Raw genomic sequence first — 24,072 nt, 5'->3', positions numbered from 1 at the left:
CCAGACACTCTTTCCCAATAAAATCTCTTGCTTTGTCAGCATATGTGTCTCCTCAGACAATTCATTTCCAAGTGTTAGACAAGAGCCCAGTTTCAGGCCCTGGAAGGGGTCCCCCTTCCTACAACAACTCCAGTATTCTAGTCTGGAGAATTCCATGGACTATATAATCCATGGGGTCACAAAGAGTTGAATATGACTGAGTGACTTTCACTTATCTTGAGTATAAAGTATCTCAGGGGGAGTTGTGAGGGGAAACTGACTCAAATCATCTGCCCTGGCCAGGTACCATAGTAACCATCTGCATGAGTTATTTTCAATAGGAAGTCTTGGTAAGGAACACTGAACTAAGCAGCCACCATCAACTAGAAGAATTTGGGAAAGGTCAAAAGGAGATGCCACATGTCCTACCGACCTCCCAGAATTCTTGCTGGCATCCATCTTAGCTGAGCAATGCACGTGCTATCAGGAAGGACCCTGAGTCAGAATGATTTGTCAGAGACAACCCAGAAACTAATCCCATCACCATAAAACTGGAGACTGTGAGCCATGTGGCAGAGCAGTCTTCCTAGTTTCCCTTACCCTTCTGCTCTCTCCTCAGGCAATCCTTCTCAACAGTCTCTTGCTTCGTCAGAAAAAAAAAAAAATCTTTTTACAGAGCATCATCATATCTATTCCTGTAGTTTAATCTTTAAACAGGGAAGGTAACTTTGTCTACGTTTTGTGTGTGTGTGTGTGTGTGTGTGTGTGTGCGTGTGTGTGTTAGTCTCTCAGTCGTGTCCGACTCTTTGCAACCCTATGGACTATAGCCTGTCAGGCTCCTCTGTCCATGGGATTCTCCAGGCAAGAATACTGGAGTGGGTTGCCATCTCCTTCTCCAGGGGATCTTCCCGGCCCAGGGATTGAACCCCAGTCTTCTGTACTACAGGTAGATTCTTTTACTGTCTGAGCCATCTGGGAAGCCCTGTCTACATTTTACAGGTAAATAAAAAGACTCAGAGTCTACCTAGATGATTCTAAGGCCATGAAACTAAGTAAGAGTCCAAAGCTTTAACTTTTGAGTCCAGAATGATGCAAACTAGCCAACAGAGGACCACAGGGCTGGAAACACTGTCTTGATCTGATTTGTAATGAATTATAGCATTGTGATGGACTTCTGAGAAGTATACAAGAAATCTAGGAATTTAGTGCTAGTCTCAAAGGAGATATTGAGATTCACATAGGGTGGCTGTGAAGAATTTATCATTCTATAGCTTTGTTCTCTGCAAATTTTTTTCAAACTGCTGGAAAACAAGGAAATCTCATCAGTTGAAGGAAATGACTTATAAGGAAGCTTTGTGTGTGGGGAAGGATTGGATCCTGATGTAGTTCTGGGTGGTATTTAGCCATGTGTAGTGGACCCTGGGAGTGTATGTGTGTGCGTGAGTAATATGCTTTCTGAAGTTTGTTTTTCATCTAGGCTCCTATCTTCAAACTCTTAAGTGACCAAGAAATCTGCATTCTTGGGATTATAAGGGGGATTATCAAGTTATGTGCATAATTCAGGAAGAACAATAACTTGTGGACTGAGATTTGGATAAGCCAAATGACTTAGGAACTTGGACATGGGTTATACCCCTGTGTCTTGGTTGCTTAGAAAATAAACCAGGGTGAGATATGGACACAAGTCCAACACTGTATCACCATTCCTTGAAACTGGACCCAATTGCCTTAGATACATCTGACAAAGAAAACACTGGCACCATTTTTCATTTTAATTTTTTTTATTCATTTTCTTTCCCAGCTTGTTGGGACACCCTGTATTTGCACAGTCCAACTGCTGATGTATTGGGAAATACAATCACGTAGAGTGCAGTTCACTGGCTTGATGGTAGGGGGTGTTCCAGCTGGGATGGAATGCTGCTGGGGGCGGGAAGTAAACGGAGAGGGAGAGGAGGCAAAGGAGTTGTTGGCTCACAGGTTAGCGAGCAGCCAGTCTAGCAGTTGTTTTCTAGCCATGTTTCCCACGGCTTCATCCAGTTGTCGTTCCTTGGCAAACTTCATGACCTCTTGAAGAAGATCTCCTACGCTGTACCCCTTCTCTGCTGCCTTAGCCGAAACTTCAGGAAGCTGCACGAGAGCAGAGATAGCTTGAATCATGTGATGCTTTTAAAGCCAGGACCCAGAGGGAGAAAGTCACCTACACCCCACCCATCTTTCTGCCTATGATTCTTGGATTAAAGGCTGAAAAGATAGACTGAAAAAAAGAATGGACTGCTCTGAGTACAATACTACCTCCCTGCCCCTACCCACTCCAGCCCCCTTTCTTCTTGTTCCTTGTCATGTCGCTATCGCTTACCTTCTCCAGTTGTCCATCATCGTCTCCCATGAAGTAGAGCATGGGTACATTAAATTGTGAGGCTGCAATCCACTGCAGGACAGCTTGGAGCTGCTTTTGCAAGCTGCTTGTTGAGCACTGATTATTGACAATGACTTCAGGCCCGTGAGAGTCTTGGTAGCTCTGAGACATCCCAGCTTCGTAACTAGATCTGGGGCCACTGGTCTGGTAAAAATTAGAGTTGTTGGATGAGGATGCTTGTTCTTCCAAATCAGTGAGGGCTGCCTCGTTGTTGCTATACTTAGCCATGATAAGGCACAGCTTCATCACAGATTCTACCAGCTGATCTATAAATTGTCGGTTCACTTGCTTCATCCCACTGACAAAGTCAACTTCTCGATTGTCCTGGCCTTGTTCTTCCTCTCTGTCAGACTTCTTGAATATGGAGGTTGATTTGTTTGTCCTGATCTCGGAATGTTTGTTCTCACCTTCACAAAGATCTTCACAGTTGAAGGGGCTCTCATTAAGCAGTTTTTGAATAAGTGATAGAACCATGTTTGACATATCCAGCTTCTGGGAATCCAGATGTTGATTGTCCTTCATAGAGGTGGATGGTCCAGGTGCTCCACGAGTTTCTAGATGTTTCATTGAAAGTGCCTTGGCACTTTGGCTACCTCCGCACTTTTCATATTGGGCACTCTGGGTCATATAGCTCGTGGTACCAGGTGGACAGTCATCTTCACATGCCTCTTTGCCCTTGGCCTGCTGGGTCAGATGGTACTGGATCAGCATAAGGGCAGAGACAATCAAGTCCTTTGCCAGTGAATCTGTGGAAGGGCTGATCTTCTCTCTCTTTTCCTCCTTATGGGGACAGGTTTTGCTAGGCATCTTGCCTTGATTACACTGCTTTTGGTTCCACATAGTAAGGCTCTCCTTGAGGATATGTTCACTGACTTTCTCAGCACTGGTCAAAGACTTGCATTCCTCTTGTTTCACCTTGCACTTGTCCTTTCCTTTCATCTCAGCCTTCATAGATGAAAATTCAAGACTTTGGTTTTTGCACTTGGCATCATGGGACCCGGCTTTCAAGGATGTATATGACAAACACTGAGATTTAGTTTCCTTTTTTTCACCAAGAAGAGCACTGACCAAACGTTTCAGCATAGCCTCCATGATATCAGCAGCATTTTGTTTCCCATGATTGAACAGATTCCTCTTGACAGCTGAGACAAAGTCTGAGTCAGTCATCAGGACCCCAGTGATGTTATGTAGGTTCTTCAGGCAGGAATCAATCAAATCTGACACAATTTCTTTGGTATGTTTCAATAGCACCCTCTTCAGGACCACACAAGCTGGAATTGGTTTCCCAGAGCTATGAACTTTCAAGGTCTTCATAACAGAAACCATCATATCGGATGCCACTTGATTGGCATAAACCATGAGTCCTTTGCTGATGGAATCTGCAAAGTCTTTGCTGTCTCTTTGGCACATTTGTTTGTCTCCGCCTTTGTTCTTGTTGGATAATTCACTATACAGAAAGGTTTTTCGACCACCATCCCTACACTCCTCCCCAGTGCCCCGCATTTCTGCAGAGGTCACTTCTACAGCATCATGGGCCATTTCAGAAGCGATCTTGCTCACAGCACTGCGAGGGCTGTTTTTCCCTTTGTCCCCACTGGGTGGATAGATTGAATGATGAAGACATTTGCTCCCATTTTCTAATTTCTCCTTGATTTCCTTACGGGCCATCTGGATTACCAGAGAAGATAATCGATTGACATAGAAGGAGAGATCATCCATAGAACATTCTCCATCAGGGGAGATAACTGCCCTCTGATTACTAGGAGATTTGCCTGGAGGAGTAGAAGGACTCTGGTTATTGTTGGTGTTTTTGGCTGCTGTCATTTCCAGACGTAGGCTCTGAGGTTCGTTGTTCACACAATCCATGTTCAGGTGATTGGCATAGATGCTGTAGCAGTTCCCAGAAGACAATTTTTGACAGTTTCCCTCTGTCTCTCCTACTTTATGTTTACAACTGGAGGCTGAAGGGCTCAGTGCATGTTGGAAACCTAGGGCATACTTTTGAAGATCATTCAGAAGCCAGTTGAAGACACTTAAAGGATCAGAAGGAGCTTGTTTGAAAAGGCACACTGACCCCTCCGTCTAAAAAAAGAACAATGCCCATCCATAAGAGTTTGGATAGGTACTTCTTTCCCCTATTTAGAAAATATATCTCTGAAGTTTCACAGATTAAGGATTTGGCCTTTAGAATTTTCATGGGCACATATCATACAATTATATACATTAATACACATTCAAGCACAAGTGGCAGTGACAAAAGCTTAGTGTATATACATTTGTACATTTAACTACATATAAGTGTTATCAATATATTTGTCAATTTCATTTGAGTATGTGAATTTATAACAATATATCTCAAAAATGTGTCAGTGTCTCTGTTGTGTGTGTATATGCACATTAATATATCAACTCATGAGTGTGAATGTGTCAGTCAATATTGTGTGTGAAAATGTGCCTGTGTGTATGTGTGCACATGTGTGTCAGTGCACATGTGTGATGTCACTGTGTGTAAGCATGTGTCATAAGGTACTGACATCATACTCATTGTATTATGTCATCTGTATAGGCCAGCATGTGCATGGTAGTATGAATATTCAGTACATATGTGTGAATGTAAAAATATGCATGTATATCAGTGTGTCTCTTAATATGCTTGTCACTGCCACATGTAGCTTAAGTTACAATCAAGGAGACCTACACTGTGTGTTATAAATATGGGCTCCTCTTCTAAAAACAAACACCAGGTGTATCCTTCTATTAAGACCCCAGAGTGAAGTTGGCCACCCCTAACTGAACCCAAAACCCTTTGGAAAATATTTTATAACTGGTTTTCCCTGCCTTCGAGTCTACTTTCATCATAATACATGTAAAAAATGCTTCAAAGGCATCTGTGGTCAGAAATGATGTTTCTGATCATAATATGAGCCTAGGAACACAGAACAAGGAATGTTTAAGTCTTTTGCACTGAAACCAGATATCTTGTTCCAATTATCAGCTACTCTAGGCTTCTAGGACTGTGAGAATTATCATGTGTGCTAATGCCTACCCCAAACCAGCTTACCAGGTGTAATTTGGAATATTTACACAAAAACAAAAAAATTCCATATGTGATAGTGGTGTGCAAATGTAATTGATTCAAACGTTATGATACCCACTAGCCTAGGTAATCTCTTAGACAACAGGGTGGAGACCAGGCAACTACAGTGTTTGATTGTTGTGGATTCTCTCTTCTCCATATCTTCTCTATTGTTTTGGACACTGGGCAATGTGAGACACACAAGTCCATTACAAACCAGCAAAGAACATTGCAAACGATCTTGCTTATAAGCCCGTGTCTTTGTTAAGAAAAGCACAGCAAGATTCTATTTGCAGGAGCTACTTGAAATCAAGAAAGGGCATTCTGAGCCTCTGTGATTAGTGTCATTGTGAGATACTGTGAACTTACTGGGGGCATTGAACTTACCATGACTCTGAACTTAGGCATGTGTTCTCTAGAATGCCATAGTATTAAAATTTTGAGTCTATTTGACAATAGTTCTCTTACTATCTCTGAACCAGAGCCCTCAGATTCAGCACTGAGCTCTGGGAATGAGAAAGGCTAGACTCAGGGGCTGTCTATACCTTAGACTGGTCTTGCTTCTCAGTATCCTTGATCACAATAATTTCTTTTTCTTCTAGATTCTCCAGGTTTAAGTCACCTTCTGAACTACAACCAGCAGCATCCTGTGGAATTAAGAGATAAGATTCTTGTGAAAAGTTGCTTTTTTGAGATTTTTTCAATCTGCCCCCCTAGGCTACTACTTCAAACCAAGAATGATGGCTTCCCACCTGAGTCCCCTCCACCTTTCCCCCCTCTGCCACAACCTTTCCCTTCTCATGCTGTCACTGATAACCCTTCTTGGCAGCTTCCCGCCCATTCCAACTCTGAGGAGAGGAGAGGGTACCCACCTTAGAATCTTTATCTTCCATGCTCAGGGTAGACACATCGACAAAGCATATCTGCATCAAATTAGGAGGGTTAATTCAGAAAAATTCCAGAGAAAAGGCATTAATTTTCCTGGAAGATGATAGTAGCACCTACCTTATCAGTTCTTGTGAGAATTGATTGAGATAGTGTGTGTAAAGCTTTTAGGAGAGTGCCTGGATATAGTTAAGTATGCAATAAACAACAGACAAATAATTTTTATTAGGCAGATAGAATCTTAATGTTACTACATTTCCTAAGTGAGAATACTTACTTGTGAAAGAGAAAGAGTTCAAAATACAGCACCCACATTTACTGAGAAAACCAAAAAGAGAGATGATTTGCCCAACTGACATAAACTCAAAGGTATAACTTGTATTATAACTGGCTCCCAGTTTGGAGCACTTTCTACTGTTGCCAAAATGTGGTGTTTTTACTATTGATAACATAGATTTTAGGTGGCCCATGGATAAAAATGTTTGTGTTTAATAGGTAATTTTTAATTGTTATTCATTAGGAAAATACACACTAGAATATCAAATCTATCATATTATGGATAACAGTGTTTAGAGTGATGGTAATTTTTAAATGTAAGTCATTTTTTAAAACATTGTAGAGGAGGCGGTCCTAAGATGGTGGAGGAATATAGGACGGAGAGACCACTTTCTCCCCGACAAATTCATTGAAAGACCATTTGAACGCTGAGCAAATTCCACAAAACCACCTCTGAACGCTGGCAGAGGACACCAGGCACCCAGAAAGGCAGCCCATTGTCTTCGAAAGGAGAACAAAGGACTGAGCGAATACTAGAGGAGAGCTAGCCGGCTGTGGACTGGCCCATCCCCCGCTGGAGGCAGGGAGACAGGTGGGCAGCAGCCAGAGCTGGAAAGGGGCAAACTCAGCCCTAAAGATGGCACCCTCTACCAAACTGCAAGCAGGCTTCCAGTAACCAAGACTTTCTGGGATTCTGGATGGTTAACATCCGCCAGGAGGATTGTAGCCAGAGATCAGCTCCCCAGAAGACACACACAGCACACCTGAGAGGGCGTGCCCACTGCCACCCAGGAAATCCAGCTGCTGGGACCAGGGAGGTGATAAGACACACTGCACCTGGGGAGAGCGCGCTCGCCAAGCACCTGGTTGCCTGAGCTACTCAGACTTGGGAAGGGAACAAAACGCAGGCCCAACCAAGTCTGCGCCTTTGTGGAGTACCCAAGAAACTGAACCTGAGCAACTAAGACCTGGGAAGTGCACGCAACCAGGGCCTGCTTCAGACAGTTCCACTGCAGAGCAACCTAAAGCCTTCGCAGTGTAGACTGGAAAAGCACATATGCTGTGAGCAGGCACAAACCCAGTGTGGCTGAGACACTGTGAGCACTCCCCACACACGCCAGTGATATTTGTTTGCAGTGTTCCTCCCTCCCCACAGCACAACTGAACAAGTGAGCCTAAATAAGTGACCACCTTCACCCCCTTGTGTCAGGGAGGAAATTAGACACTAAAGAGACCTGCAAACAGAAGAAGCCAAAATAAACAGAGGGAATCATCTTGGAAGTGACAGGTGCAACAGATTAAAACCCTGTAGTTAGCACTGACTACATAGGAAGGGGCCTATAGACCTTGAGAAGTATAAGCTGGAACAAGGAACTATCTGAAACTGAACTGACACCACACTGCCCACAACAGCTCCAGAGAAATTTTTAGATATATTTTTACTATTATCATTTTTTTAATTAAAAAAATTTTTTAAATTTTAAGTCCTCTATTACTCCTTTAATTTTCATTTTTATAATCTACTATTACCTTGCAAAAGAGAAAAAAAGACCCTATTTTTAAAGCAAACTTCAATATATTTTTTATAATTTTTGTGATATTGTCTTGTTTTTTTAATATTGTACTTCTGAGAGTATAACCTCTACTTTAAATTTTTAATCTTTGCTTTGTGGTATTTGTTATCAAATTTGAACCTTTAAGAATCCAATCTTGAGTACCCGTTTTTACTTAGGAGTGTGATTACTGGCTTGATTGCTCTCTTCCCCTTTTGACTCTCCTTTTTCTCCCCCAAGTTACTTCTATCTCTTCCCTCCCTCTTCTCTTCTCTACCCAACCTTGTGAATCTCTGTGGGTGTTCCAGGCTGTGGAGAACACTTAGGGAACTGATTACTACCTAGATCTCTCTCCTTTTGATTCCCCTTTTCTCCTCCTAGTCACCTCTATCTCCTTCCTCCCTCTTCCCTTCTCTATGTAACTCCATGAACCTCTCAGAGGGTTCCAGATTGTGGAGAGCACATAGGGAATTGATTACTGGCTAGATTGTTCTCTCCCCTTTTGATTCCCCCTCTTCTCCTCCTGGTCACCTCTATCTGCCTCCTCCCTCTTCTCTTCTCCATGTAACTCTGTGAACCTCTCTGGATGTCCCTCACTGTGGAGAATCTTTTCACCATTAACCTAGATGTTTTATCATAGGTGCTGTATGGATGGAGAAGTCTTGAGGCTACTGTAAGAACAAGACTGAAAACCAGAGGCATGAGGCTTAAACCCCAAACCTGAAAACACCAGAGAACTCCCGACTCCAGGGAACATTAATCAATAAGAGATCATCCAAAAGCCTCCATACCTACACTGAAACCAAGAACCACCCAAGAGCCAACAAGTTCCAGAGCAAGACATGCCATGCAAATTCTCTAGCAACACAGGAACATAGCCCTGAGCTTTGGTATACAGGCTGCCCAAAGTCACACCAAATCCATAGACATCTCAAAACTCACTACTGGACACTTTATTGCACTCCAGAGAGAAGAAATCCAGCTCCACCCACCAGAACACCGATGCAAGCTTCCCTAACCAGGAAACCTTGACAAGCCTCTGTTCCAACCCCACCCTCAGGGAGGAACCTCAACAATAAAGGGAAACCACAAACTGCCAGAATACAGAAAGGCCACCCCCAAACACAGCAATCTAAACAAGATGAAAAGGCAGAGAAATACTCAGCAGGTAAAGGAACAGGATAAATGCCCACCAAACCAAACAAAAGAGGACGAGATAGGGAGTCTACCTGAAAAAGAATTCAGAATAATAGTAAAAATGATCCAAAATCTTGAAAACAAAATGGAGTTACAGATAAATAGCCCAGAGACAAGGATTGAAAAGATGCAAGAAAGGTTTAACAAGGACCTAGAAGAAATAAAAAAGAGTCAATCAATAATGAATAATGCAATAAATGAGATCAAAAACACTCTGGAGGGAACCAACAGTAGAATAACGAAGGCAGAAGACAGGATAAATGAGGTAGAAGATAGAATGGTAGAAATAAATGAAGCAGAGAGGAAAAAAGAAAAAAGAATTAAAAGAAATGAGGACAACCTCAGGGACCTCTGGGACAATGTGAAATGCCCCAACATTCGAATCATAAGAGTCCCAGAAGAAGAAGACAAAAAGAAAGGCCATGAGAAAATACTTGAGGAGATAATAGTTGAAAACTTCCCTAAAATGAGGAAGGAAATAGTCACCCAAGTCCAAGAAACCCAGAGAGTCACAAACAGGATAAACCCAAAGTGAAACACCCCAAGACACATACTAATCAAATTAACAAAGATCAAGCACAAAGAACAAATATTAGAAGCAGCAAGGGAAAAACAACAAATAACACACAAGGGGATTCCCATAAAGATAACAGCTGATCTTTCAATAGAAACTCTTCAGGCCAGAAGGGAATGGCAGGACATACTTAAAGTGATGAAAGAGAAAAACCTGCAACCCAAATTACTGTACCTAGAAAGGATCTCATTCAAATATGAAGGAGAAATCAAAAGCTTTACAGACAAGCAAAAGCTGAGAGAATTTAGCATCACTGAACCAGCTAAAGGATCTTCTCTAGACAGGAAACACAGAAAGGGTGTATAAACTCATACCCAAAACAACAAAGTAAATGGCAACAGGATCATACTTATCAATAATTACCTTAAATGTAAATGGGTTGAATGGCCCAACCAAAATACAAAGACTGGCTGAATGGATAAAAAAACAAGACCCCTATATATGCTGTCTAAAAGAGACCCACCTCGAAACAAGGGACACATACAGACTGAAAGTGAAGGGCTGGAAGAAGATATGTGGTACAAATGGAGACCAAAAAAAAAAAAAAAAAAAAAATGCAGGAGTAGCAATACTCATATTAGATAAAATAGACTTTAAAACAAAGGCTGTGTAAAGGGACAAAGAAGAACACTACATAATAATCAAAGGATCAATCCAAGAAGAAGATATAACAATTATAAATATATATGCACCCAACATAGGAGCACCACAATATGTAAGGCAAATGCTAACAAGTATGAAAGGGGAATTTAACAATAACACAGTAATAGTGGGAGACTTTAATACCCCACTCACACCTATGGATATATCAACTAAACAGAAAATTAACAAGGAAACATAAGCCTTAAATGATACAATGGACCAGTTAGACCTGACTGATATCTATAGGACATTTCACCCCAAAACAATGAATTTCACCTTTTTCTCAACTGCACACAGAACCTTCTCCATGATAGATCACATCCTGGGACATAAATCTAGCCTTGGTAAATTCAAAAAAACTGAAATCATTCCAAGCATCTTTTCTGACCACAATGCAGCAAGATTAGATGTCAATCACAGGAGAAAAACTATTAAAAATTTCAACATATGGAGGAACAATATGCTGCTGAATAACCAACAAATCACAGAAGAAATCAAAAAAGAAATCAAAATATGCATACAAACAAATGAAAATGAAAACATAACAACCCAAAACCTGTGGGACACTGTAAAAGCAGTGCTAAGGGGAAGGTTCATAGCAATACAGGCATACCTCAAGAAACAAGAGAAAAGTCAAATAAATAACCTAACTCTACACCTCAAGCAACTAGAAACGGAAGAAATGAAGAACCCCAGGGTTAGTAGAAGGAAAGAAATCTTAAAAATTAGGGCAGAAATAAATGCAAAAGAAACAAAAAAGACCATAGCAAAAATCAACAAAGCCAAAAGCTGGTTCTTTTAGAAGATAAATTAAATTGACAAACCATTAGCCAGACTCATCAAGAAACAAACGGAGAAAAATCGGATTAATAAAATCAGAAATGAAAATGGAGAGATCACAACAGACAACACAGAAATACAAAGGATCATAAGAGACTACTATCAGCAATTATATGCCAATAAAATGGACAACTTGGAAGAAACAGACAAATTCTTAGAAAAGTACAACTTTCCAAAACTGAACCAGGAAGACATAGAAAATCTTAACAGACCCATCACAAGCATGGAAATTGAAACTGTAATCAGAAATCTTCCAGCAAACAAAAGCCCAGGGCCAGAGAGCTTCACAGCTGAATTCTACCAAAAATGTAGAGAAGAGCTAACACCTATCCTACTCAAACTCTTCCAGAAATTTTCAGAGGAAGGTAAACTTCCAAACTCATTCTATGAGGCCACCATCACCCTAATACCAAAACCTGACAAAGATGCTACAAAAAAAGAAAACTACAGGCCAATATCACTGATGAACATAGATGCAAAAATCCTTAACAAAATTTTAGCAATCAGAATCCAACAACACATTAAAAAGATCATACATCATGACCAAGTGGGCTTTATCCTAGGGATGCAAGGATTCTTCAATATCCGCAAATCAATCAATGTAATACACCACATTAACAAATTGGAATATAAAAGCCAAATGATTATCTCAATAGATGCAGAGAAAGCCTTTGACAAAATTCAACATCCATTTATGATAAAAAAAAAAAACTCTCCATAAAGCGGGAATAGAAGGAACACACCTCAACATAATAAAAACTGTATATGACAAACACACAGCAAACGCTATGTTCAATGGTGAAAAATTGAAACCATTTCCCCTGAAGTCAGGAACAAGAAAAGGGTGCCCAATTTCACCACTGCTATCCAACATAGTTTTGGAAGTTTTGGCCATAGCAGTCAGAGCAGAAAAAGAAATAAGGAATCCAAATTGGAAAAGAAGAAGTAAAACTCTCACTGTTTGCAGATGACATGATCCTCTACATAGAAAACCCTAAACTCCACCAGAAAATTACTAGAGCTAATCAATGAATATAGTAAAGCTGTAGGATATAAAATCAACACACAGAAATCCCTTGCATTCCTATACGCTAATAATGAGAAAATAGAAAGAGAAATTAAGGAAACAATTCCATTCACCATTGCAACAAAAAGAATAAAATACTTAGGAATATATCTTGGAGAAGGCAATGGCACCCCACTCCAGTACTTTTGCCTGGGAAATTCCATGGATGGAGAAGCCTGGTGGCCTGCAATCCATGGGGTCGCTAAGAGTCAGACACAACTGAGCGACTTGACTTTCACTTTTCACTTTCATGCATTGAGGAAGGAAATGGCAACCCACTCCAATGTCCTTGCCTGGAGAATCCCAGGGATGGGTGAGCCTGGTGGGCTGCCATCTATGGGGTCGCACAGGGTTGGCTGCAACTGAAGTGACTTAACAGCAGAAATATATCTACCTAAAGAAACATGGTGATAGTAGCAAGGTCTGATGCTGTAAACAGCAATATTGCATAGGAACCTGGAATGTCAGGTCCATGAATCAAGGCAAATTGGAAGTGGTCAAACAAGTGATGGCAAGAGTGAACGTCGACATTCTAGGAATCAGTGAACTAAAATGGACGGGAATGGGTGAATTTAACTCAGATGACCATTATATCTACTACTGTGGGCAGGAATCCCTCAGAAGAAATGGAGTACCATCATGGTCAACAAAAGAGTTTGAAATGCAGTACTTGGATGCAATCTCAAAAAGGACAGAATGATCTCTGTTCGTTACCAGGGCAAACCATTCAATATCACAATAATCCAAGTCTATGCCCCAACCAGTAACTCTGAACAAGCTGAAGTTGAATGGTTCTGTGAAGACCTATAAGACCTTTTAGAACGAACACCCAGGACTGGAATGCAAAAGTAGGAAGTCAAGAAATACCTGGAGTAACAGACAAATTTGGCCTTGGAATATGGAATGAAGCAGGGCAAAGACTAATAGAGTTTTGCCAAGAAAATGCACTGGTCATAGCAAACACCCTCTTTCAACAAGATAAGAGAAGACTCTACACATGGACATCACCAGATGGTCAACACCGAAATCAGATTGATTATATTCTTTGCAGCCAAAGATGGAGAAGCTCTATACAGTCAGCAAAAACAAGACCAGGAGCTGACTGTGGCTCAGATCATGACCTCCTTATAGCCAAATTCAGACAGAAATTGAAGAAAGTAGGGAAAACCACTAGACCATTCAAGTATGACCTAAATCAAATCCCTTATGATTTTATAGTGGAAGTGAAAATTGATTTAAGGGACTAGATCTGATAGATAGATTGCCTGATGAACTATGGACTGAGGATCGTGACGTTGTATAGGAGACAGGGATTAAGACCATCCCCATGGAAAAGAAATGCAAAAAAGAAAAATGGTTGTCTGGGGAGGCCTTACAAATAGCTGTGAAAAGAAGAGAAGCGAAAAGCAAAGGAGAAAAGGAAAGATATAAGCATCTGAATGCCGAGTTCCAAAGAATAGCAAGAAGAGATAAGAAAGCCTTCTTCAGCGATCAATGCAAAGAAATAGAGGAAAACAACAGAATGGGAAAGACTAGAGATCTCTTCAAGAAAATTAGAGATACCAAGGGAACATTTCATGCAAAGATGGGCTCGATAAAGGACAGAAATGGTATGGACCTAACAGAAGCAGAAGATATTAAGAAGAGGTGGCAAGAATACACAGAAGAACTGTACAAAAAAGATCTTCATGACCCAGATAATCACGATGGTGTGATCACTGACCTAGAGCCAGACATCCTGGAATGTGAAGTCAAGTGGGCCTTAGGAAGCATCACTACAAACAAAGCTAGTGGAGGTGATGGACTTCCAGTAGAGCTATTCCAAATCCTGAAAGATGATGCTGTGAAAGTGCTGCTCTCAATATGCCAGCAAATTTGGAAAACTCAGCAGTGGCTACAGGACTGGAAAAGGTCAGTTTTCATTCCAATCCCAAAGAAAGGCAATGCCAAAGAATGCTCAAACTACCGCACAATTGCACTCATCTCACATGCTAGTAAAGTAATGCTCAAAATTCTCCAAGCCAGGCTTCAGCAACACGTGAACCATGAACTTCCAGATGTTCAAGCTGGTTTTAGAAAAGGCAGAGGAACCAGAGATCAAATTGCCAACATCTGCTGGATCATCGAAAAAGCAAGAGAGTTCCAGAAAAACATCTATTTCTACTTTATTGACTAGGCCAAAGCCTTTGACTGTGTGGATTACAATAAACTGTGGAAAATTCTGAAAGAGATGGGAATACCTGACCTGCCTCTTGAGAAATTTGTATGCAGGTCAGGAAGCAACAGTTGGAACTGGACATGGAACAAAAGACTGGTTGCAAATAGGAAAAGGAGTACGTCAAGGCTGTATATTGTCACCCTGCATATTTAACCTATATGCAGAGTACATCATGAGAAACACTGGGCTGGAGGAAGCACAAGCTGGAATCAAGATTGCCGGGAGAAATATCAATAACCTCAGATATGCAGATAACACCACTCTTATGGCAGAAAGTGAAGAGGAACTAAAAAGCCTCTTGATGAAAGTTAAAGAGGAGAGTGAAAAAGTTGGCTTAAAGCTCAACATTCAGAAAACGAAGATCATGGCATCTGGTCCCATCACTTCATGGGAAGTAGATGGGGAAACAGTGCAAACAGTGTCAGACTTTATTTTTCTGGGCTCCCAAATCACTGCAGATGGTGATTGCAGCCATGAAATGAAAAGACACTTACTCCTTGGAAGGAAAGTTATGACCAACCTAGATAGCATATTGAAAAGCAGAGACATTACTTTGCCAACAAAGGTCCGTCTAGTCAAGGCTATGGTTTTTCCTGTGGTCATGTATGGATGTGAGAGTTGGACTGTGAAGAAAGCTGAGCCCCAAAGAATTGATGCTTTTGAACTGTGGTGTTGGAGAAGACTCTTGAGAGTCCCTTGGACTGCAAGGAGATCCAACCAGTCCATTCTGAAGGAGATCAGCCCTGGGATTTCTTTGGAAGGAATGATGCTAAAGCTGAAACTCCAGTACTTTGGCCACCTCATGTGAAGAGTTGACTCATTGGAAAAGACTCTGATGCTGGGAGGGATTGGGGGCAGGAGGAGAAGGGGACGACAGAGGATGAGATGGCTGGATGGCATCACTGACTCGATGGACGTGAGTCTGAGTGAACTCCGGGAGTTGGTGATGGACAGGGAGGCCTGGTGTGCTGTGATTTATGGGGTCGCAAAGAATCAGACATGACTGAGCGACTGAACTGAACTGAAAGACACTAAAGACCTATATATAGAAAACTATCAAACACTGATGAAAAAAATCAAAGAGGACACTAATAAATGCAGAAATATACCATGTTCATGGATTGGAAGAATCAATATAGTGAAAAAGAGTATAGTTACCAAAGCAATGTATAGATTCAATGCCATTCCTGTCAAGCTACCAACGGTATTTTTCACAGAGCTAGAACAAATAATTTCACAATTTGTATGGAAATACAAAAAACCTCATATAGCCAAAGCAATCTTGAGAAAGAAGAATGGAACTGGAGGAATCGACCTGCCTGACTTCAGGCTCTACTACAAAACCACAGTCATCAAGACAGTATGGTACTGGCACAAAGACACAAATATAGATTAATGGAACAAAATAGAAAGCCCAGAGATAAATCCACGCACCTATGGGCACCTTCTCTTTTACAAAGGAGGCAAGAATATACAGTGGAGAAAAGACAATCTCTTTAACAAGTGGTGCTGGGAAAACTGGTCAACCACTTGTAGAATGAAACTAGATCACTTTCTAACACCATACTCAAGAATAAACTCAAAATGGATTAAATATCTAAACGTAAGACCAGAAACTATAAAACTCTTAGGGGAGAACATAGGCAAAACACTCTCCGACATAAATCACAGTAGGATCCTCTATGACCCACCTCCCAGAATAGTGGAAATAAAAGCAAAAATAAACAAATGGGACCTAATTAAAATTAAAAGCTTCTGCAAAGCAAAAGAAACTATAAGGAAGGTGAAAAGACAGCCTTCAGAATGGGAGAAAATAGTAGCAAATGAAGCAACTGACAAATTAATCTCAAAAATATGCAAGCAACTCCTGCAGCTCAATTCCAGGAAAATAAATGACCCAATCAAAAAATGGGCCCAAGAACTGAACAGACATTTCTTCAAAGAAGACATACAAATGGTTAACAAACACATGAAAAGATGCTCAACATCATTCATTATCAGAGAAATGAAAAGATGCTCAACATCACTCATTATCAGAGAAATGCAAATCAAAACCACAATGAGGTACCATTTCACGCCATTCAGAATGGCTGCAATCCAAAAGTCTACACGCAATAAATGCCGGAGAGGGTGTGGAGAAAAGGGAACCCTCTTACACTGTTGGTGGGAATGCTAACTAGTACAACCACTATGGAGAACAGTGTGGATATTCCTTAAAAAACTGGAAATAGAACTGCCATGCTGCTGCTGCTGCTAAGTCACTTCAGTTGTGTCCGACTCTGTGTGACCCCATGGATGGCAGCCCATCAGGCTCCCCTGTCCCTCGGATTCTCCAGGAAAGAACACTGGAGTGGGTTGCCATTTCCTTCTCCAATGCATGAAAGTGAAAAGTGAAAGTGAAGTCGCTCAGTCGTGTCCGACTCCTAGCGACCCCATGGACTGCAGCCTACCAGGCTCCTCTGTCCATGGGATTTTCCAGGCAAAAGTACTGGAGTGGGGTGCCATTGCCTTCTCCGAGAACTGCCATATGACCCAGCAATCCCACTGCTGCACATACGCACTGAGGAAACCAGAATTGAAAGAGATACGAGTACCCCAATGTTCATCACAGCACTGTTTACAATAGCCAGGACATGGAGGCAACCTAGATGTCCATCAGCAAAAGAATGGATAAGAAAGCTGTGGTACATATTCACAATGTAATATTACTCAGCCATTAAAAAGAATACATTTGAATCAGTTCTAATGAGGTGGATGAAACTGGAGCCTATTATACAGAGTGAAGTAAGCCAGAAGGAAAAACACCAATACAGTATACTAACGCATATATATGGAATTTAGAAAGATGCTAACAATAACCCGGTGTACGAGACAGCAAAAGAGACACTGATGTATAGAACAGTCTTATGGACTCTGTGGGAGAGGGAGAGGGTGGGAAGATTTGGGAGAATGGCAATGAAACATGTAAAATATCATGTAGGAAACGAGTTGCCAGTCCAGGTTCGATGCATGATGCTGGATGCTTGGGGCTGGTGCACTGGGACGGCCCAGAGGGATGGTATGGGGAGGGAGGAGGGAGGAGGGTTCGGGATGGGGAACACATGTATACCTGTGGCGGATTCATTTTGATATTTGGCAAAACTAATACAATTATGTAAAGTTTAAAAATAAAATAAAATTAGAGAAAAAAAAAAAAAGAAGAAAAAAAAAAAAAGAATCTCCCTACAAAGAATAATTCCAAGTTTTAACAGCTTTATTTGTGAATTCCACCAAACATTTAAGGAAGAAACAATATTAACACCAGTTATACACAAACACTATGAGAAACTGAAGTGGAAGGAATGCCTCTAACCTCATTGTATGGTATCGATTAATTTTGTTTCAGATTTCAGTTGTTCTAGGTTACCTCTCATTTGTATATATTGAATTTTAAAGTGTTTCAATTATTTAAGGAAACTCCCAATTCTCCTCCTGTCCAACAGCCAAAACTTTTCCATATGATGATGTTTTTATTATAAATGAACCTTAAGAGTATTTCCTCTACCATATGAAAAGGCTTCCTAAATATAGATAAGCCTTCAATGGATTTGCAAAGTAATAAAATTTCAAATAAAATTCCACTGAAAAAAAAAAAAAAGAAACTGGAGCCTATTATACAGAGTGAAGTAAGTCAGAAAGAAAAACACCAATAGAGTAGTATACTAATGCATATATATGGAATTTAGAAAGATGGTAATGATAACCCTATATGTGGTACAGTGAAAGAGATACAGATGTATAGAACAGTCTATTGGACTCTGTGGGAGAGGGCGAGGGTGGAATGATCTGAGAGAATACCAATGAAACATGTATATTATCATATGTGAAACAGATCGCCAGTCCAGGTTTGATGCATGAGGTAAGGTGCTCAGGGCTGGTGCACTGGGATGACCTAGAGGGATGGGATGGGGAGGGAGGTGGGAGAGGGGTTCAGGATGGGGGACACACATACCCATGGCTGATTCATGTGACTGTATGGCAAAAACCACTACAATAATGTAATTTAATTAGCCTCCAATTAAAATAAATAAATTAAAAAAAAACATTGTAGAAATACATATTAAATAACAATATGAGTGGTGCTTGAACATGATAAAAAATATGAAGTACTATGTAAATCACTCTTAGTTTTGGAACATAGCATTAAGTATTTTGCCCCCCTGAGGGAGTCCAACTTTGGGGCAACTTACTGGTAGCTAGGCAACATCATTATGACTTCAGAGGTGTGAGGTAGTGAAGGCTGGTAACTAGGCAACCACCACCCCTCACTCCCCTCAGCCTCCCTCCCCGGCCTGCCCCCCCTCTCCCAGATCCTTTACATCACTCACCGCCCCCCCCCAGATCCTTTGCACCCCGTCCTTTAATTGTGACTGTGTTATCCATGACCTCACTGATCCCCCACAGACCTTACTGAGCTTGAATCCTTGGAGAGGTCACTATCCATTAGCCTATCCTGGGCTCCAGGATATCTATACCCAAACACCAATCCTTTCCACTCCTTGGTAGGAGTAATTTTTGTGTCTTACCACTTTCCGGTCCTGATCTTGTTGTCCTCTTGGGCTGTAGAGATCAACCTTGCACACGCCCCTGCGGCTGTGTAACCAGTCAATATCATCAGACATCTGGAAAGAGAAATAAAATAAATCTTAAAGTCTAATACATGATTTTAAGAAACTGAATTGGTAAAGAATCCCTGGAGGGCTTTCTGAAACCCATCTGTGTTTCATATAAGTTTTAGGTTGGGAACTGATAGGGTAAGCCATGGGGGAAGGACACTCTGAAATGTTTGGACCTGAAGATCAAAATCTTTTAGCTCAGTCCATGGTCTTCTTTAATTTAGATTCCCCACACCAACTATTTGAAACCAAGGGAGTATCATATTGACCTGGGAAAATGCCAGTCAGGAAAAATGACAGCCTGGGAAACAAATTTAAAAGGGGGTCTACACACTGTAGGGGAGTCAAGTTCACCTCATTCCCTTTAACTGAATTTTAGCTAAACCTAGTCTAACCCATGTCTTCGGTTAACAGCTATAATACTTACCACATAGGGCCACTGGAGAAGACCAAGGTCAATACTAGTAAAGTGAATAAAGATTTCAACATATAGAACAAGTTTCTGAACATTGAGACCGCTCAGTCTAATAAGTATAACTAAGAGACAAATGTCTGAGGGAAGATCAGACCCTGATCCCATAGGACAAAGTTTAATTTTACTTTTGAAAGAGAGAATAAACTCTGCCAACTTCCTTCAAACGCCTTGACACCTCCCACACTTTTCTCTCCCTCCTTTCCTCCTCTTTCTCTTCCTCCCTTCCACCTTCCCTCCTTTCCTCCCTCTCTCGTCCTTCCTCCCTCCTCCCTGCTCTTTCTCCTTTCCCATCCTCCCTCCCTCCCTCTCTCTCTTTCCCTCTGCCTCTCTCAGTCTCAACATTTTAATAACTATCTTCTGATGGCTAGCCTTCACAGGATACTAAAAAAACTGTAAAAAATTAAATTTATAAACTCATTACCTTGATAATGAAGTTATTTTAGACTTCGGCTGAAAATGTGCCACCTAGAAGGGAGATGGGCCCCTTGAGATGGAAGTGGGCAGTGCCAAGTTCTTGGGCACGTGCAGCTGGCTGCCACCCCGGTCAGCTGTTGGATGAGACTGAGGGAGCCAGGCTCTTGCCTGCTGCTTTTGACCCTGGTGTGTGACATCAGGGTTTGTTGAATCATAATGCCTGAAACCATAGCAACCCAGCAGGGGCGGGGCAGGCTGGCAAACTCAGTAGCCCTCCATGTCAAAAGCATATCAGTTTATCCACTGTACAACACATCTTTTTCTGTTCTATCCAGAAGAGTACACATATTTCTTTTATATTTTGTCCTACTCACAACTCCTTAAGACTTCCCTTCACATTCACAGATCCTTAAGGCCTCCCTTCTCGTTCAGAATGCCTTAAGATCCCCCTTCTCATTCCTTTTCAGCCTAGACTTCCAGTACCATCTAGTCATATTAGTTACCAGTGTGGTGGGGTCTATTTTTCATATACAGATTGACCACCAGCCTCTCTGAGCATAACAGTATTAATTTTCATAGCTTATTTCCCTTTGGAAATTCAGAGTTATGTGGCAATAAATCTTTGGATGTATGTAGAAATAGAGAAACATTAAAGTCCTTTCTGGGTATCCTGAATAAAAATACGAAAGAAAATTTGAGGCAGCCTCAGCCCCTTCTGTAGTTTCACCTCACCATTAGGACATCCCAGTAGCTAGTCAAAAAGAAGGAAGAAGATGCCCTTACCTTTGTAGTATCAGAATAGGCTATCTTGTAGGACATTGGAATGGCTTTTTCTTTTAAATTTGGATGGTGTGATGACCCTTTCAGTTTGGCTCAAGATGGTGCTGCTTTCCTCAACCCTCCATACCCTCCTAAAGACTTGATTGCCAGTTGGTACCAGAACTTATACTTCATGACATCACTGTTTCCATGGAGAACAGTGACAGCACAGTCAGGGACTTTGTCCTTAGGATTCTAGTGTCTACTTCGTCCAATAAGCTTTAACCTTTCTTCATGAGACATAATTAGCCCCCCCACCCCACCCAAAGCCAATCCACTTGGGTCAGGGTCAGCCTTTCACATACTCCTCAACCAATCAAAAGACCTGAGCCTCACTTATTATTTTCCATTATGGTCAGTGACAGATTGCTGGCTACAGTGTTTCTTAAAGCAATATCCACCCATTTGAGATGCCTTCAGGTTAGCCCCAGTTTGGAAGCATTAGCCCATAACCAAATCCTCTTATTGTGTCCAAGTCTTATCTTGGTTTTTCCTTGTCCTTTCTCCACCAGCCTTCACCTTAACCTCATGTGAACAAATGTATCTAAATTAAAAATCAGTTAAGATGAACACCTAAATCATAGTTTCAAATCCTTGGTTCTACCTTCATTTCTTCTTTTATCTGTTCCCTCAAATCACATGTCTTAACCCTCCTGTACAATTTTGATATTGTCAGTTCATGGCATCAGAGACAAACAGAGCTGGACCTTTGTTTGAGGTGGCAAAACCTATTTTATTCAGGCTACTGAAGTAAGGGAGATAACTCAGATGAACAGAGCTCAATCCACTGAAACAAAAGGCCTTTAAAATGCTGGGAAGTGCTAGAGGAAGTAAAATCTTGGTGGCGCAGTGGTAAGGAATCTGCCTGCCAGTACAGGAGATGCAGGAGATGTGGGTTTGATCCCTGGGTCAGGAAGATCCCCTGAAGAAGAAAATAGCTACCCACTCCAGTATTCTAGCCTGGAAAATTCCATGGACAGAGGAGTGATGAGGGAAATCTGTGTGGTGGGAGGTTAATCAATGTGATCAGGACATCTGTGTTTGCTAACTGGTGCTTATCAAAGTTAGATTCCTACCCTTCCATACAGACTGGGAGACAGGGGCCCTGTCTTTCTTGATGATTACATTTCAAAGGGATGACTCCCAGGCCTTCGAGAAACATTTTCCTGGGTTATAGAGGATACGTTCCAAAGGGACAGAGAAAAGATTTACAATCACAAGTTTTCTAATGTAAATTTCTGAGTAAAGGAAGATCAGGGGGCTACAGTCAGGTTTTGGCTGAAATAAACAGTAAATTCTTTTGGCACTTTTGAACTTTCTCAGACAGGCATTTTAAAGAGGTTGGTATCATCATCCCACGGACATGGCCTTGAATTGATAGAAACTATGCTGGTGTTTGTTCAAGTCTCTTAATGTAGAGAGTGGATGAAATTGTTTGTGCTGAAGGTTATAGTTCTTTCTAGGCCAAGGTTGTGGAGAAGGCAATGGCACCCCACTCCAGTACTCTTGCCTGGAAAATTCCATGGACGGAGGAGCCTGGTAGGCTGCAGTCCATGGAGTCGCAAAGAGTCGGACATGACTGAGTGACTTCCCTTTCACTTTTCACTTTCATGCATTGGAGAAGGAAATGGCAACCCACTCCAGTGTTCTTGCCTGGAGAATCCCAGGGACAGGGGAGCCTGGTGGGCTGCTGTCTATGGGGTCACACACGACTGAAGCGACTTAGCAGCAGCAGCAGCAGACCAGGGTTGAGGCCTAGTTGAGAAGGCAGCTCAGAGGAACCTGACTATATCAAACCATCATGTTATATACCTTAAATATATACAACTTTACTAAAAAATAAGTTTGGGTCAAGGAAGGTGTCTTCATCAATGGTTAGCATACTTAATACAAGACTTGTTTTTCCTATACTACTCTTTGGTCAGGGGAACTTTTGATGATTAAAGAAAAAGTTGGAGCTCCTGTGTCTGGCTCATGTCTGTGGAATAAGAAGCAAAGAAAGAAAATGTTTACTTATTCTTCAATCACAAGAAAGTATACCCTAACATAAAAACAAACAGACAACAGCCACACACACACACACACACAAACACACAAAGCTATAAAACACCCCTCACAGCCTAGAAGAGAACAACTGTGATCTCTGTCTGGAAAATGTCTGATGAAATCACCTAACTGATAAAGAGGGAACTATTATGGATAATTAGAGGCCTGTCCCTTGGCATCCCAATCCTGTCATCTTGGAGGCTAACCAGGAACAAACAAGAGCAGCATTTGGATGGGATGGGAAACCAATAATGAAACGTAAGGAAGTTTAGTCATAGGTTACAGTATATCCAACAAGAGCTTCTCTCAAGTTGCTGAAGCTCTCAGACTGGTCTGTACTGACTTGAGATGGGGATAGATGGGGGAGAAGGGATACTCAAAGAGTCAAAAGAAGGAATATGCTGTGTTAGTGTGTGAATATGTCTGAAGTAGTATACACTTAGGTTAGCCTTTAAGAATCGAACATAGAGATGTTAAGCACACAACCTTTGGTTATCATTCTCCCTCCCAATCATCATCATCTGTTTTCTAACCTTGTTTATTCTACCCAAACATCTCTTGCACACAAACTTGTGAATAATTATACAAGTCAACACTTTAAATATGCTTTCAGTTTGCATTTGGTTTGAAAGAGCTATTAAGATAATAGAAATGGGACCTGTGCCTATAATGTAATTACTATGAATAATGGCAAAATGAAATTTAAATAAGCGGAACGATCAGCCTTTATTAAATCACTCTCTGCCTGTTAGTACCACTAATGATCTTCCAGACTTAGATTTAGCCTACTTAATTTAGCTTATATGATGACACTGTGACCATTTGGAAAATGGCCGTGATGCTAATGATTATCAGACATTGTTTACTGTGAACCAATACAAATGGAAAATCCATTTCTTTTTCTCCTGAATTGTTTTCCAACCATGAGAATACACAATGTC

The 24,072-nt window shown here is 41.2% G+C and overlaps 1 protein-coding gene across 3 annotated transcripts; it reads right to left on the bottom strand.

Moving 5' to 3' along the window:
* Positions 1-1,741: 1,741 nt before the first annotated feature.
* AKAP4 (A-kinase anchoring protein 4) lies at positions 1,742-21,179 on the bottom strand. Of its 3 annotated transcripts, none has more exons than XM_086387005.1 (6): positions 21,050-21,179; positions 19,288-19,383; positions 6,344-6,394; positions 6,017-6,118; positions 2,336-4,477; positions 1,742-2,106 (listed from the first exon to the last, which is right to left on the bottom strand). In XM_086387005.1, the coding sequence occupies exons 1-6, from the start codon at positions 21,083-21,085 to the stop codon at positions 1,951-1,953; spliced, it is 2,583 nt and encodes an 860-aa protein (XP_086243131.1). In that variant the 5' UTR covers positions 21,086-21,179; the 3' UTR covers positions 1,742-1,950. The 3 variants fall into 3 exon arrangements, with proteins under 3 accessions (XP_086243131.1, XP_086243132.1, XP_086243128.1); XM_086387006.1 differs by lacking the exon at positions 21,050-21,179 and adding an exon at positions 20,274-20,415; XM_086387002.1 differs by lacking the exon at positions 21,050-21,179 and adding an exon at positions 19,805-20,171.
* Between the last annotated feature and the right edge of the window lie 2,893 nt (positions 21,180-24,072).

Source organism: Bos grunniens, chromosome X (assembly GCF_055505025.1).
Source record: "Bos grunniens cultivar Pamir isolate PY7600 chromosome X, Bosgru_T2T1.0, whole genome shotgun sequence".
Classification (NCBI taxonomy): Eukaryota; Metazoa; Chordata; class Mammalia; order Artiodactyla; family Bovidae; genus Bos; species Bos grunniens.
This window is presented reverse-complemented; position numbering and strand designations above follow the sequence as displayed.